This window comes from Uloborus diversus, chromosome 10, assembly GCF_026930045.1.
Source record: "Uloborus diversus isolate 005 chromosome 10, Udiv.v.3.1, whole genome shotgun sequence".
NCBI lineage: Eukaryota > Metazoa > Arthropoda > Arachnida > Araneae > Uloboridae > Uloborus > Uloborus diversus.
In genome coordinates, this window is record NC_072740.1 from 28,129,277 (window position 1) to 28,146,607 (window position 17,331).

At 32.7% G+C, this 17,331-nt stretch overlaps 1 protein-coding gene across 1 annotated transcript in view; it reads left to right on the forward strand.

Annotated features, from left to right (window-relative positions):
* The window catches only part of LOC129231836 (V-type proton ATPase 16 kDa proteolipid subunit c-like), a 63,748-nt gene extending 47,667 nt beyond the window's left edge, over positions 1 to 16,081 (forward strand). Inside the window, exon 3 of the mRNA XM_054866217.1 lies at positions 15,314 to 16,081. Within this exon, the coding sequence (XP_054722192.1) occupies positions 15,314 to 15,521 (208 nt within the window). The 3' untranslated portion in view covers positions 15,522 to 16,081. The remainder of the gene's footprint in view (positions 1 to 15,313) is intronic.
* Positions 16,082 to 17,331: the final 1,250 nt, after the last annotated feature.

The following is a 17,331-nucleotide window of genomic DNA, read 5'->3' on the forward strand; positions in this document are numbered from 1 at the left end:
CTCCTCTCCCCCTTCCTCTCAAGCTTAAAATAAAGTCTAAAGTAATAGTCTTTATGTCTTCAATTTCGAAATAATTCAAGAAGGTAGCCCTCCGGCACCCCATAAATTCTGAGCGGATATTATCCTTACAATTAAATTTTTATTGCTAGTACAAAGGTCTAGTAATATGACTATCCTTGCTAAACCAGAAGCCAAATCTTCTCTCTCTGCATATTGGAACATGCGTTTGAAACAATTTACGGGTCGCCAAAACCGTAACCCCCCCCCCCCCCCCAGTTTTTTTGACCTTGCGACGGCCCTGGTACTCTTTCCAAAATTTAATGACCGTGTCTCTTTTCCAATGAAAGGAATATCTCAGACGGCAAAAAGTTGGTGTCCGTTTCAAAGCTGGATCAGACGATTTGATTTCTTTTCAATATTTTATAAATTTTCTGGAAGTAGCACAATTCTGCATGACGAATGCGTGTGTAAAAATGATGAGAGGGAGTGAGGTCAAAAATGTTTTATTGTTTGTAATAATTCAGACCAGTATGCTCTAGTCTTCCATTGATTCATTTGCACCTCGACAATCGTTAAGAACTAGTTTTGAAGTTTGAGAATAACATTTTTTCATCCCTCCAATTGACAATTAATATATTTTCTTCATTAACGAGCTTAAGCTTGTGAAGAATTTTTCTCATCTCACTTTACTCCCATCTTCTCTACTATTTTTAAACCGATTGTTTCAATTTATTATTAAATGATTTTTATTAAAACTTTCAGTGATGTTGGTTTTTGCTGATGGCGGTAGAACACTCTGTTCTTAAGGTGTTTAAATTATGTTTCGTAGGTCATATTTACTTTCTTCTATATCTGACATGTATCAGAAGGATATTTGGTTCATTGAAATTCTCGAGTTCTGATTTTCGATGTGTGCAGAATAGCTGAATCCATTTTTGAGGATTTTCGAAAAATATCTCTCACGGTGTGTCTGATCCATCTTTTTTTGGATATGCAACTTCAATTTTGGAAAACCAATAGAGCGCCCCCCACTGTAGTACCAGAATAATACCCTGTTTATTATCAAGAGTCATCTAAAACTGCTTTTGTCGAACTACAATTTTGAAAAATTTATAGGAGAGAGCCCCTGATTCCAGCCTCTTTCCTTAATGCGATCAAAGACAAGCCTAGAATTGCGATTTTGGAGTATCAAGTTCAAACAATTGCCGGGAATGGCACCGAAATTCACCTTCCACTAACATTATCCAGATCTATCAAAACTGCGTTTTTAAAGCGACAATTTCGAAAATTTAAGTGGAGCTCCCCTTCCCCCGCCCCTACTTTCGTCATCATTATTCAAAAATCGTGCTAAACTTGGTTTTCAGGACTTCAATTTCGAGAAAATTCCGGGAGAGCTTCCGAAAACTCGTTTTCTTAACGTCACAAAGGTCGGCTACAATTGCGATTTTAGAGCTTCAATTTCAGAAACTTTCTTTTCCCTCAACCATAGATAGCGTTTTTAAGACTTAAATTTTGAAAATTTTCCTGGGGAAAGCCCTAGGATCTCTTCTTTCCCTAACATTACCACAGATAATCTAAAACTATGTTTTTAGAACTACAATTTTGAAAACAAAGGAAAGTCCTCTTTCACACAATGTTAAACTATCTACAATTGCGCTTTTAAAGTTTCAATATTGAAAAACTACCGGGAAGGGCACCCAAACCTTTTATCCCCCAAACATCACCCGAGATCGTCGAAAACTGGTTTTAAAAGTACAATTTCGAAAAATTTCCGGAGGAGAAACCCCCGAACCCCCTATCAAAATGACAATAAAATAAGATTCATATTGTATACATCTAGCAATGACTTCATCCCAAGCCAGAAAGTTGAATCCACTCTTCCTGTAATTGTTCATATGTTGAAAAAAAAAAAAGGTGTAGCAAAATTCAGGGTTACCCAAAACTTGTTTACTCAAGGTGCATGTTGTAAAATTTGGGAAAGCAAGGCTGGTCAACAATATTTCAGAATGCTATTTTTTAGCGCTACCCCCCCCCCCCCCCCCTGAATTTGACTGGAAATTAAACATTCTAAAAACTAACTTTAACCCGATTCGAAAGCGAGAAAATTTTTTTAGGGGGGGGGGGGGAATTTGCGTCATTGAGCTTGGGGGGGATAGGCACCCCTGCTTTTAGCAGTTTAGACTCTGGAAGTATTTTGCAGTTCTGCCATAGGTCATTGTTCCTACTCGATTTTATGTTAAATTTCATGCCTTTTCACTGTTAAAAAAGTTTTGTTTTACTTTTATTTTTGTTTTTTGCCTTTAAGCATTTAAAACCACTATAGTGACTTTTTCTCTATTTTTTAAAAATCTCTCTCTTTGTAGGCTTTTATCTTGGCTTTTCTTCTGTTTAAAACACATTTTAGCGACCCATTTCGATTTTAAAACAAAAGAACTATATATACGTCAGTGGGCATCTGTGAAGCTTATAGTGTTGATTTACTTATTTAATTTTTCAAGCTGAAACTTTCCAAGGGTCTCTAGTATCTAGGGGAAAAGGGGGCACATGTGAACATGGTATGTTTTACTAGGATAACTTAAGACAAAAAATCTTGAAAAATTATTAAGTAATGGCTGTACCAGTACTACTTCTTAGCCAAACTTTTAGAACAATGAGCCCGTTTATGTTCCTGTGGTAACAGCTTCTTTATTTTAGCAGATGCTGATAAAATTTTATCAATTTCTTCTTCATGTAAAAACATATTTTAAACTAATAGGCTAAAATTAATTATTGCAAACCATTATATGAACATTCAAGTAAATGTATAACAATATTTAATTTTTTTAATTAAATGAAAAATTAATTTTAATAAATCAAAAATATGAATTATTTTTGAAAGTTAGTTCTAAGGTAGATGACGGGGCACTTGTAAACATGTAGTGACGCATGTGAACAGTTCCCATAGCCTCTCTGCAATATAATATTAGTCTAGGGTTATTACAAATGTTAAAAAAAGGTGTAAAGATTTAAAATTATTACTTTTGTAAAATTAGCATGTAAATTAAGAGTTCACTATTGTTACATTATTATTTCATTATTTGTCTACTTTATTTTTAATTTTTAAATTATTTTGTTACTAAATAGTTGGCCAGCAATTAGGGGCAGATTGGGTTCCTCGAGAGGGTGCCAACCTTGAAAAAAAAAGGGGGGGGGGATTTAAAGCTAGGGGAAATTCAATAACTGAAAAAAAAGTGTAAAGCTTAAGGGCGCAACGGCCTGCGGGCCAGTCTGCCCCTGCCAGCAATTAAGTGTGGAATAATATTTACAAAGCAAAAAATCCTTTAACTGAAAACAAAATAATTTTAAATTTCATCATCATATTCTGTATGCACTATATAACAAATAACGAAAATAAACTTTTCATTTTTAAGTATTCTTTTTATTGTTTAGCATCATTCGTTTTTTCTTGTCGATCCTATGATTAGAACATGCTAGGAAAGTTTAAAATTTGACTGTTGGCCAGGGTTGGCTTTTTCTGTCCAAAACTTGTTTTTCCCATCCTGCTGGGAAAAAGCGATAAATACCGAGAAAAAGTGGTAAATACTGGGAAAACTTCCAAATAACGGTATGTAAGAAATATTTTGGCTTTTTGAATCTGATGTGTTAAGTATAAATTAGAAATAAATAGTTATTACAAAATTCCCTAGGGTTTAAAATTACTCTGTAGGAAAGAAATAAAAATAAGAATTATTGCATACAACATAAATATGCTCACAAAAGTTTTTAACAATAATTAATTTCCTAAATAAATATTTTAGAATACAATAAAATAAAATTATTAAACTTAAAAATACCAGAATCATCAAGAGAAGCAATAAATAATTTCTGTTTAATTTAAATAAAATTTTTATTACATTTTTTAGTAGACCAATTAAACAGATTTTTTTTTAAATTTTGGTTTGGTGTGATATTTACACAAAATGTTATTTTGCATCATCAGTTACAGTTGTTGCCAGATTCTTGACCACTCAAATGGAATAGTTAAAAAATCAGTCAAAGGCATTTTTCTCTGAAGGCATTACGAACACTACTTGACCAGTACTATGGTTTAAGAACTTTTTGGTGGAAGAAGTAAAATTTCTGCAATGAATAGAACATTTTAAGGGATGTCCGTTAGGGTGCCCCGTCCATATATGAGAAAAAAAAATTTGAGCTACACTATCACAAGAGGTGTCGAAATTTGCGAAATTTTTCACAGATCACGAAAAAGGTTAAAAAAAATGGAATTGCGTGTCATCTTGAGGACTCTACCGCTCTTTGGAGTTTTGCATATTTTACATTTTTGATAGACCTAAACGATATGATTTAAAAAATACAAAAATAAAGTTTAGAAAGCATTTTATTTAAGAAACTAATGAAACAAAGCACAAGAAAACAAAATAAACTACAGTTTATAAATAATGACAAAAGTTTAGAATTTAAACTTATTTTTGTGTCCAAAATTTGGCATTTCTGCGCGAGATTGCAACCTGGTTCTAACGAAGCCATCTCTAGAAGTAGCGTTAGTAACCATTTGTGAAGCCTGTGTTATTAGTTTAACACATCTTTCCACAGATTGTGAGTGGCAAGGAAAGTCAACGATTTCCAAGCTATTATCTTTTGCCATAATTTGAAGGTTCTCGTTATAAATATGTCGAAGAACCGGTGGTAATGTAACCTGACACTCTTGCCAGACAATTATTTCCGTATAATCTTTAGCAGAGAAGTTAATTTTTGGTGTTTTAAATATTCTGCGTTTAGTGCTACTTTCAGCCTCTCTAGCTTTTTTTATTCTTCGTAATGCTAACTCCCGAATGTGCTCCTTATCATCAAACAACATACTGACCAGCAGGTTTTCTGGGTGCGCAAAAAAAGCATTTCTTTCGATAACAGAATACACAACAGATTTCAAGTTTTTGGGTAAAAATGGAGAGTACACAATCATTTGAAAAATATGTTTGGCTGCTTCCTTAAAAGATGACTTTTGCTTGATTAAGAACCAAACTGGAGCGTACACTTTAACCACGTAGTTAACAAGTAATCGCAAATTTTCTGTTGGATTAAGAGTACTTACATAAAGTCTGAGTACACGATTAGCAGAAGTAAGCCATCTCGAGTGCGCCATTTTTCCAGGTTGGCGATTTGCCAGCTCAGGACTACAGAAACCAGTTGATACAGCTTGACAAATCTCATAAAGATATTTTTTATCCGTGCTTAGTTCATCAACCATATTTTTCGGCAAATTAGGCAAATTACCATCCACCGTGCAAAAAGACAATGTCATTTTATTTTCACAACCAGCTAACTGTTTTCCAATAGGTTCGGAATATTCTTTAGGACCCAAAGTGCAACCATCTAAGGTCAAGAATAAATGACGAAGGGTAATTTGTTGGCATGAAGCATACACACACACCATTGCAATGGTCTTTCCAAATACTCCTCTAAATATTGAATCACGCCACCCTTCCAACTAGTGTTTATTGCAGTTCCGTCACATCCAACGCAAATCACGTCTTCTAAATTCAAGCATTGACCTTCTAATAGAGCTGTAATCGAAGTTAGAATTGCCTTTGCAGTGCCACGACTTAGCGTTGTGTGTCCCAAATAAATTGATCCGGGTTCTGCTAAAATTGAGATGTGCTCTTCTAAAATTTCTTTGCGATGGTAACGAGCTCCTATTTTCTCATTTATCAGAGTCTTGTCTTTACGTCCATCAAAGTAAATGCTTTTTATCGCGTCGACAAACCGTATCTATCACAGACCTTAGCAACTGTTGGCAAGATCAGTGTATTCCTATTTGTCGTTGAAGTTGATGGTGTCCCTGTAGAGGCCGTAATCGTCTCTGTTATGGGATAAGTTTCTGGAGAAAATTCACGCATTGGCATCGAATCGTCATCAAAATTTGCTGAGACAGAATCGTTATTTTCAGTAGAAGACTTTTTTGCTGCTCTTTCAAGTTTTCTCTGCTGTTTCATTAATCTAGCTGTTTCTTTCTTATCGACACCTCTTATCACCATTTTCCTGTCATTTCTTTGATCCAACAAGAAACTTCTCTCATTGATGCGAACTTTTTTAGGTTTTAAACACGAACAAGACTCAAATACAGGGCACTTACAAGCCGCAACGTCGAAGAGCTTCTCAGATGACTCTGAAAAGCACTTCAGTTTATTTTCAAAACTATCACTTCATTTGCTTCTGGGGTATCGTTTCAAATTGACGTACTTTTCGAAATAGAATTTTAATAATTGAATTACTCGTTCCTTAGTTACGATTGGAATTGAAGCTTTTGTCCAAATACTGTTGATTTTTTCAGAAACAATTGTATATATATCTGAACTGGAAGGGTCCTTTCCATTATGCATACATTTCTGTTCGCTCCTGACAAATAAAATAAATTTTATGACTTCTTTTACAGTAGGTAGCTGCCGATAAAGTTCCTTGTAGGGTCCCAGTATAGCACAAGTAGTCTCACTACGTCTCGAACTCATTACTTAAAACTAACAGAATCGACATATAACACTAACAATTGCAACTGTACTTTTATAGCATTAAAATTACTTTGGCTATGACGAAAACACTCGTGAGTCAAGCCAAGAATGCCCTCGAAACAAGTAAAAGGAATTAGCAAGTTGAAACCAAACAAAGTCGAAGTCGTCAGTAACATATTGTTGCATGCAAATCGAGACGTGGCGCCAAGCTTCGTGGACGATTCTACTGCGGAAATGGGGGTTATTCCCATATAGACATTTACAGTAGTAATCACCATATGTTTTTTTTTTTTTCTGTTTGTGTTGATATTACGAATCATGATCTTTTTATTTCGGCTGTCGAGCTTTTATTTCACAGTAAATTTATAACTTTATTCACAGTACTTCTTTTTCAGTTGCCATAAAAATGACAATTTTTCAAAACTTTGACGATCGGTAGAGTCCTGAAGATATAGATTTATTCTATTTTTTTAATTATTTTTGTAATTTACGATAGATTTCGCAAATTTTGAGAGGTCTTGCATTAAGAAAAACGGAAAAAAAAAAAATTTCGGTACACCCTAATGTCCGTCCTACATCATCAGCACCTCCCGAACGTGCTTTTTTCTATTTTTTCATTCTTCCAAAACAACATTAAAAATAAGATAGGGTTTTCAAAAAGCCTCGAAATTAGTGCTTTGTTACATGATGCTGAAACCCAATGTGGAATTAGAAGACAAAGAATATGAAAAGGATTATGATTTGTAATCTGTGTATTGTATAAATATTTATAAATAAATCCACTTCATTGTCCATTTTTGTAAATTTTCTTCTTTTTTTTCCGATCTTTCAAGTTATTACTTATTTAGAACTCAATTTTGATTTTTTTTAAAGATTGTTTTGAATTTAAAAAATAAGTTTTTCCCATGTGTGAAAAACATAGTATTTCCCAGGTTTTTTGCCTTCTTCATTCCAATTGATTCCAGTTCATAACTTTTATTGACTTTAAGCTGAAAAATATAGAAAATTGCCAAATTTTAAGATTTTTTCTTCGAATACATACAAGAATCATAATTCCAGGAAATAGTGGTACCACTATTTCCTAGATCTATAGCTAAAGTATTGGTGGTTGTAGCTGGGAAGGGGGGGAATCATGCATTTGTATATTAAAACTGGTCTACTATTAAATACTAGCTATTACCATAAAATAAAAATTGCTAAAATTTTGCATTTTCTTCTGTTGTATGAAATAGGTTTTGTTTATAAATGCAAAGTAATTAATGTCTATAAATTTTTGAAGATTAAAAAAATAATAATCAAAAAACTGATTTAAACTAAAAAACAGGATTCGTACGCTCCGGGAAAACCTGGAATTGTCAGGGAAAATGACATAGTCAAAAATGTCATGGAATTTTCCAATTGTGCCCCCAAAATTTTTCCCCCCAATTCCCCCCCCCCCCAGAGAATTTTGTTCTGTGAGACATCATCTTCTTTTAAGCAATGTTTCCTGAAAGAAATTTTAAAAATTTTGAGGCAAAATGATGCTGGCAATGAAAGATGTGACAACCCAAGAAAACTCCCGCAGCCGCCATTTTTGACCCTCAATAGTTCCCAAGAAAAGAATCCTCGGGTGAACAAGAAATATGCTCAAACTCAACAGGGAAGAAGTCAATATACTGCTTCGGAAGCACAAGCCTGAAGATGGGAGGGTCGATCGGGGAAAATCTGTTTTTTGATCGGAAAATTTTTAGCTACATGTGAAACATAGTCTCCATTTTGGTCATTCACACAATGGAAGTAGACACGATTCTTAAATGCCTAAGTTTCCAAAAACAAAGCAGAATTGGATGTAATAAATAATTTTCCTGAGAAATGAAAAATTTTGTTCTTAAAACTTCATCTTATCCTCATTGCCTTGGATGCAAATGTGCTAAGAACTTTTCAACTGAATTGTAGTTTCATGAAGATTTATTATTTTTTAATGGTTTTCATACTAAAGGTAAAAAAAAATTAAATATTTCTTATTTTTGGACGTAGCCATTATATTTGGTCATTCCCAAGACGGAAGTACACAAGACTTTTTAAGTGCCTAAGTTCCCAAAAACGGCATTGGATGTTTATTGCAATGCAAACTATTGAAAACAATTCAAAATGTGCCTTTTTTCCCCCGATAATTCATAATTATTTTCTGGAAAAATGCAAAATTTTATCTTCAGAACATTTTTTTATTCTAATTGATTTAGACGCTTATATGCTAAAAACTGACTATTTTGTTTTAACTGTAGTGTTTAATGATTATTAATTATTTATAACTACTTTTATACTACAAATTCAAAAATTATCTTAAATTTTTCACTTAGTCGCCGTATTTGGTTGTTTGCATGATGTAAGTAGCCGTAAACTTCCAAAAACCAAGTTGGATGGTTTTTCTCAATGTAAACTATTGAAAGTAACATAAAATGTGCAAAAAGTTCTGAATTTTTTTTTCAATTAACTATTACTTTCTAGAAAAAAGAAAAATTGAAGTTTTAATGTAAGCATCCTTTTTTATGCGAAAGAAGAAATAAAATGATTATTGGCATTGGCCTATGATCAGCCGATGTTGATTTTTATTATTATGCATTATATGGTATGCCAATCGATGCAACAAGTTAGTCATATTTATACTGAAAATTAGCTTTGTATTTTGCTCAATATGTTTTGTGTTATGTAGTAATGAGAAAATAAAAAGTATTGTAAACCAAAAGCGAATGCTAAAATATTGATGCACGACTACAACAAAACGCTAATATTACGCATGGCATGTGGCATCGAAGAAATGCTGAAATAAGTTGAAAGTACTTTGCTTTCAACAAGTAATAAACAAATTAAAAGAATTGTGAGCAAAACATTTAAAAAAATTAATTTTAAGAGAGAAAAGAAAGAAAAAAAATCCAAGGATTTTTTTTTAATCTAAGGGGAGAAGTTTCAGTTCTTCCCCATTGGCTACGTCAAAGAATTTTAATTATTTTGAAAATATTGCTATTTAAACTTAATTTTGAATGAAACAAGTAAAAAAACAGTCACCAGGCAACTACCAGATGCTGAGGAGCCTCACCATACTTTATGCAAGACTACCTCGATATCTCTAATTTCTTGGAACGGGAAAACATTTGAAATATCCAGTTAGGTTTTGAAAAAATAACACTTGTAACTCACAACTACACACACACACACATGACATATACTTAAAATATATTTATATGTACTATAGGACGACTTTGAATTATAATAATGTGTTAGTCTCCAATATTTTACTAGATTTGGAAAATTTTTAATGTCGAAAGTGTACAGGAGGAGATTTTGGAATGAACAAAAAATGACTTTTTTTATAACTGAAAATTTAGAAATTCTAATTTTATCTTCAACCAGTAGCCCAACACATTCAAAAACTTTTCTGCAGGCATGTTGTAGGAGCTAAAAAAGTTGAATTATAAAAATGAGGGAAACATTTTCCATTTTCGCTTGAAAATTGAAGAAAAATCAACTTCTTGTCGTTAAAGTGGACAACCTGTTCAAAAGAAATAAGATTCTAAACTCTGGGGGAAAACACAGAGATTAAAAAAACTACAGCGCTGCCCTCCTATCCTCACTTCCCTACTAACTTGCCCAAATCCTCTATTCTCAAAATTTCTAAGAAAAAGGACGAAAAACTTAAAGCAATTGTTACTGTAACTGGTTTTACTATGAAAATTGCCAAAACAAAAACGACAATTAAAACTTGTTTCTGTGCAAAAATTGCGACATACTGAGGGTTTCGAAAAATAAATTTTGAGATAACTATGGAAAATACATATGAGGTTTTATGAAAAATGCTGGGGGAAATTTTTTTTCTGAGATATCAAGGGTTTCGAGATAGGAAATCTCCTGATTGGTCTTTCACTCTACTCTGCTCTTTTGTTCCGCTCGTAGTCTGATTTGTCAACTTCATCCTCAATATTTGCACACAAGTGTTATATTGGCCATTGTTGTCTGAGGAATAATTTTAGGCAATAATTAATGCATAATCATGCATTAATTAATAATGCATGATTTTTGAAGTATGTTAAACCTCGTCTTCAAGCAATTGCAGAATGGATGAAAAACAAATTGGTCCATTGAAATGTAAGAACAAACTGTAGCAGCTGTATTTTAGCAAAGTATTTTAATATGTAGATATTTTATTTTTGCTCAAGGCACTTGCTTTTAGGAGGGTAGGATAAATTCCAAGATATTTCTCGACTTGTTCTCGACTTGTCTGACAACTTCTTCCCATGTGTTGAAGTTAAAAATCAAACCAATCCGCCTTTTAAAGGAAAATTACGCATAATCTAAGACTTTGCAGTTACTGATGGTACTGAATTTCTTTAGTAGAATGAGTACCAGTTCTGTGCTCTCCCACTATTACAAGGAGTAATTAATCAAGACATAAACCCTTCAACCCTGGAAAGACTGAAAATAGAAAAATATTGCAATTCGCTCTCCAACATGTTTCTTGAAAATTGACTTGCGGTGCTCTCTTATCAAGTTCACTAATGCATGCTTTCTCTCAAACGTTAGGTTTTTTTTTTTTTTGGGGGGGGGGGGGGGGAATGGTTAAATCACAATGATCCATGGAATCCTTTAATTACTTTGTAATAAATAATTAAAAAAATACACGAAATGTAAGTATCACTACTTCAGAGGGTTGGTTGGGTAGGGTATGGGTGGATGATGACCTGCAGCCATTCCTTTGTGATAACTTGTGGGTTGTGGGTCATAATGTTCTGATAAAATGAGCTAAGAGCTACACTAAAGCTAAAGAGTAATCTTATTTTTCAAATATATTGCATGGCTGGAAATTAGTTTATTTAAATTAGTATGGCTTTATTCAACTGGGGGGGGGGGGTTGAATAATTACTAACTACTGACTGAATATTAAAATTTTGTCATACATGTTTTCATCATTTGTTTTAAACAATTACAATACTAGACCAGTCAATGTCAACAAATTTAAAAAATTCTTCAGTTGACATTGCTTTACAAAACTTGTAATTTGCTAAGTAATTATTCACTAGTTCTAAAAATTATCCCATTGAACAATATATTCCATTCTTTTTTTTAGAAACTGAAAATAGCCATTTTTTAATACATTTTTTTTTTAATTTGCAAACTAGACTTAATGTTAAAGTAGCTCTTACTTAAGAAGACCAGCATCCCGGACTGGAAATCAGAAATAGAGGAAGAAAACATCTTTTCACTTCTATCGTTTTTTTGTACATTTTCTTTTTTTCCCCGCAAAGAAATTAAGTTAAAAATAGTCATTGGACCTTGTGGGGGAGGGGGGGGGGGGGTCTGAATTCTTTCTGTGTGGGTTTAGACTATTTTTTATTTTTAAAATCTGGTACAAAGCAAAAATAAAACTCCTTGTATTACTGATAAAATTGAAAAATGGATTTTTGCAAATAGTATAGAATGTAAGTAAAATAAAATTAGACTACATATTCCCTAAATAAGGTGGAATAAGTTGGCATTTTGATAGCATGCTCTAATTTTTGCTATATACATTTCATTTATTTGACTCAGAATTATTTTTGGTATAGCAGGCCCGGATCTATAAATTTTGGACTCCTTTTGCAAAAAATCAGCAGGGTCCCTAACTGCCTACTGGATTGCTCCTCCCCCCACTTCCTCCCAAATAATGAATTTTTGAAAGAGTGATTGTTTGTTTTTAACTGCTTTAATATGTCTACCATATTTTAAGGTTTTTAACTTATCTGTTTAAGCATTTCTAAATAGTTATGTGGGATTTTTTAACACATTTTTTAAATCTTTTTATTTATAAAGTATGTCATCAAGGAAACATGTTTCCCATAACTTTACATTGTTGTGGTATAATGAATGCATGAGGTACAATGCATGTACTTCAATCTTTTAAGTTAAATGTTTTCATCTTTCAAATTTTTAGAACTGGCATGTCTCTTATTACCATAGTTTCAAACTTTGGGGATTCTTAATGCTTTCTGTACAGAAAACATTTTTTTTTTTCAAAAAAAAAAAAAAATTGTTTTAAATTATTTTGGTATCTCCTAGTAAGTTATTTCTATTTAGATTCACTGTTATGTAATATGTGTTGAGTTTCTATTTTTCCTCAAGTTTTTACTATAACATCATAATATTTTCAACTTTTGAAATTTGAGTATGGGTATATTTATTTTTATTTTACTTTTGTGTATTGGGTCGTGGGCCCCTTGTACTGCGGGGTCTGCGAGTACGTAGATCCGAGACCTTGGATTCATGCATATCATATTGTGGGGTTACAAGTGAAACACACTAAGTCAAAAAACAGGGTTTTGAGTGAACGCCGATTAAAGATTTTTTTGCTTTGTCTACTTTGGTACTGCTATTATTTTATCCTAAAAGTTAAAGCACTGGCATTTTCTTCAAAATCATGGAACAGTCTTGGTTCTCATAAGTTTATTTTTTATACTACACTAACGATAAATATGGTTAGGACTAATTATCACCAATTGTATAACTATGATTACAAGAAAAAAAATAAGCTATGACTTAATACATTTCACCAGACAAAAGAACCGATTTTTGTGATCAAGAAAAGCTAAAATTCCGAAAATCATCAATTATGTTTGACTTAGTAGGTTTCACTTGTAACCCCAAGGTATAATGCCCAGTTTTCTGTGCCTTTTAATTTTACAAACTCTCGTTCCTGAGAATTTTTTTTCTTTCTGTGCTCTCCCAAAGAGTTTTAAAAAATCAAGCGTTGAATGTATATTCGTTTTCTTATTACAAAGGTTTTTCCTTTCTGCTTTGTTAAAAGTTATTTTACCCCCTCGAATGCTTATTTTTATACAGGGTAGTCTAAAAAACATGATAGAAAGTAAGATCGTTCTGGTAAAAAGATAACGCTTGAGAACATGAAATCTTTTTTTGGGTAAAGATGTGAATGACATTGAATATGGAAGGGTTATACTTGCAGAGCCTGCTCATGCCAAAGTGATGCCCAGATCCTGGTAAAATTTAGTGCCCCTCTCACATTATAATATGCATATTTTCTAGGAAGTAACTCCCAAAAAACGGTTGAAAGAAAAAATGTACCTTAGTTTGGTGCCCAGATCCACGGACCTGCAGGTTAATAAGGCCCTGCATACTTGACAACTTTTTTTAACTCTCGTGTTGTTTTTATGTCTTCCTGGTTTCCAGTTTGAAAAATTATTTTTTTTTTACTTGTGAAGAAAAAAACTTGAATGTTTTAAATCAATAATTAGAAATTTTCACTTTCATCTTAGTAGATGGCGCCCATCGTTTTTTGTCATCCACCTGTGACAGATGGGATTAGAGCTTGAAATAGTGTGTAAGAGTAGTGATTGAAAAAATTATTTTTATTCTAAGGTATATTCTGTCCCAGAGAGTGCAAAAATTGGTTTTGTGCTCCAACTCGCTAAAAAATTGCATGACGTATGTGATTCTGTGTCACTTCCCCCCTAAGCCTAATATGTATGCAGGGTGAAAAACCTGCTTCAATTTTAAGTTTCTGATGCATCCTGATACAAAAGAGAATCTTGATTTTTGTACCTAAATGCTACAAAAATGAGATTTTATTATCTAAAAACGTTTACTAAAAATGAATAGCAGTATTCATTTGTTGTCCTGTATGACTGAATGAGCTCGTAATTTTTCAATTGCAGAGTATATTATTTTTATCTGCTGCCAATTAGAGTATACCTCCGAAAAATTCCAATTTTATTTTAAATTTAATGTTTAAGCTTCATATAATATTCTTGAAGTGAAATATCTCTGATGCATCATCTTTTTATCTATAGTGAAGTCTCCTGTTTTTTTTCTCTATGCAGTTTGGCAAGTGGGCAAGAGGTTCAAAATGTCTACCATCCATGAGTATAGTGTTATATAGCCAGTTCCAAAACTCTCTCATGCCAAAGTGATGCTCTAGCAACTCTCAATTCTCCACTCCTGTTACTATACTGTCAATAAACAGCAGACCAATGTTCCACTTTGATATTGCACGCCATACCGTGACCCTTTGTAGATGGATGAAATTAAAGAAAGCAGGCTCAACTGAACCAAGCACTGCAACCAAAGGTCTACTGTACTAGTACCCAAAGTAAAGTTGTAAAACAGACTGAAGCAAAATTCAGCAAACACCTAATAGGAATGTCATGAATCTCGCACGGTTCAAGCAAATGACAACCAAGGTGTTCAAACTTATAGGCAGAAAACACTTCACAATCGCATGGGATGTAGCAGCTTCCTCTTGAAAGAGGAAACCTCTGCAAATTGGATCATTACCGACTCCTATTATAGTAAGGAGCCGCTTTAAGGTACAAAGACTAGTAAGAAGACCATTAGCCTTCCTAATACTAGTTCTGTTAAGAAACCTTTTGAATTTTCAGCATGTGATCCCCAGAGAGAATAAGGTCTCCTCGTTAGGATGACCAGCTGAATACTTTCAAGCATGGACTAAGTTGGGACTCTTCTGCTCTCGCCACCAAACAGAGTGACCCTCTGTAGATAGTGGTGAGACCTTTACTGAGATAAGGATTTTCCATGAACCAACAGTGGTTGATGCACTTGATTCTGACAGATTCCAGTGTGTTATGGCAGTTTCAGAACTGGCTTTGAGACACTATTGTCGAGTACCATAGACATTTCGAACATCTTGAACACTAAATGTCATATCTTCATTGAATAAAATAAGTTTCGTGTTATTGCATGTTTTCCCACAATTACTGCTTACTTTCCACCATACTTTTTGGATCATTCTGTATTAATTGAATGAAATTCTTTTGTTTCAGGGGCTTTTTACATTTTGGAGCTGGATTAAGTGTAGGTTTGTCAGGTCTCGCCGCTGGATTCGCCATCGGCATAGTGGGAGATGCTGGTGTAAGAGGGACGGCCCAACAGCCCAGACTCTTTGTCGGAATGATTTTAATCCTTATCTTTGCTGAAGTACTTGGATTGTATGGGCTCATTGTTGCCCTTATACTTACCACAAAACTCTAAATTGTGAAACAAAGGTATATACATGGGCAGATTCATTAGCCAAACAGTGGTTATTTATATTGACTGCACATGAGTTTCAGCTAAGAGTTTTCTTTTGTTCTTCATATTTTTTGCCTGAAAATCCTAAATGGGGTGCTATCTTCCTTGAAATAAATGATGTATGTTAAAAATATAATGTGTTTTTTCAGAACCATTATTAAATTTCTGTATGAATTACATTTCAAGTGTTATAGAAATCATTTTAGGAACTACAATTCCTTGTAGTATCAACATTACTGTATCTAGTTTTGTCATTTTTTAATTTCGAGAGAGATGGTACCCCTGCCTACTTGGATGTCTCATAGCCCTTCATGATGTTGGATTTGTCTGCCCTTGTGAAATTACCTCATTTTTTTCAATCCCAGTATGTTGTACGATGTTGTAATGTGGCTTAAAATTCAGATAAGAGTGTCCTTGCACATTCTAAATGTTTAAAAGTGATTGTCTGTTTAAGTTATATGCATGTAATAGATGTGAATGGAAATATTTTTTTCTGAAGTTTATTGAATAGAATGGCAAAATTTTCCATAGGTTTAAATTAATATCAGTTTTAGGTTTTGAAGTTTTACATTGTATTATATTTACTAGGATAATCTGCATTAAGTAAAATTAGGTTCAAGTGCATTTTATGGTTGCATAAAAATGTAATCTAGGTTTAAAGTTATCAAATTTTATACAGTTACTTTTATATCAAATTTTGCTGCATTGTAATTTATGAAGACATTAGAAGTGTATGTTGTTCAAACATTCATGTATAAGATGTTGGATGATATCAATCTCATAAAATGTAATTCATTCATTTTATAATTAAAAACCTTAAGTTCCTTTCATAAATGAAATCCAATCTGAAAACAATAACTGCCTAAGTAATTTTCACTTTGTATTTCATTTTTCATCATAGGCTGTTAATTGCCAAAGACATTTGTTATGCAGCTTTTGTTACACATATTGCAGTTTGTTATAGAGATATATATGTATAATGTATATATATGATAAATATTCTATTTATTTCATTCGTTTGGAAGTGCCCTTTTAGAAAAATAATGTTGTGTTTTAAACAAAATGAATTCTTGAATTTTTAATTTGTATTTATTTAAAAATAACTGAATCTAGTATTGTATATTTGCTATAATATTTATCATTTTGATGTTGTGTACATTCCAAGATTTATTTTAATGAGTTTTGAGTGTTGATTATGAAAACTTGACTGTGATTTTTGTAGTTGAGTTTTTTATGTAAATGAATTTTCATTTCAATCTATCATTTTCTCAAGTTTGAGTAAGTTACTTTTTTAACTACCTTCAATACTTGATTTCAAATTAAAATCAAATAATTTATAAAAAAATTTCATACTGATTTTTATATGGTGTGTCAAACAATGATTCATTATTTTTTCTCTGAAAATGTTATATGGTGTCTTTGAAATAATATATAGAATTGTTAAATGAGGTTAGTTCATATTATAATATAGCAAAGCAAAATCTACATCTGTAGGAAATAGGAATCACAAAATAAAAAAAAAATCTCATTGTTATATTGATTTAGTGTATAGATGCTTCTTGTCCCTATGAATTTGGAAAGGAGCATATCCTGCAATTGTAAAATGTTCAATTGAGTTTTGTTCATTCAACATTTTGCAAATAAAAGTATCATAACTATTGGTGTTTTTACTTCAGAAAAACCTCATTTCCATTTTTAATCTAATGTATGGTAACACATTGGATGTAAAAGTTCCATTGTAGGATATTGAGCATACATTGGTGTAAATAAA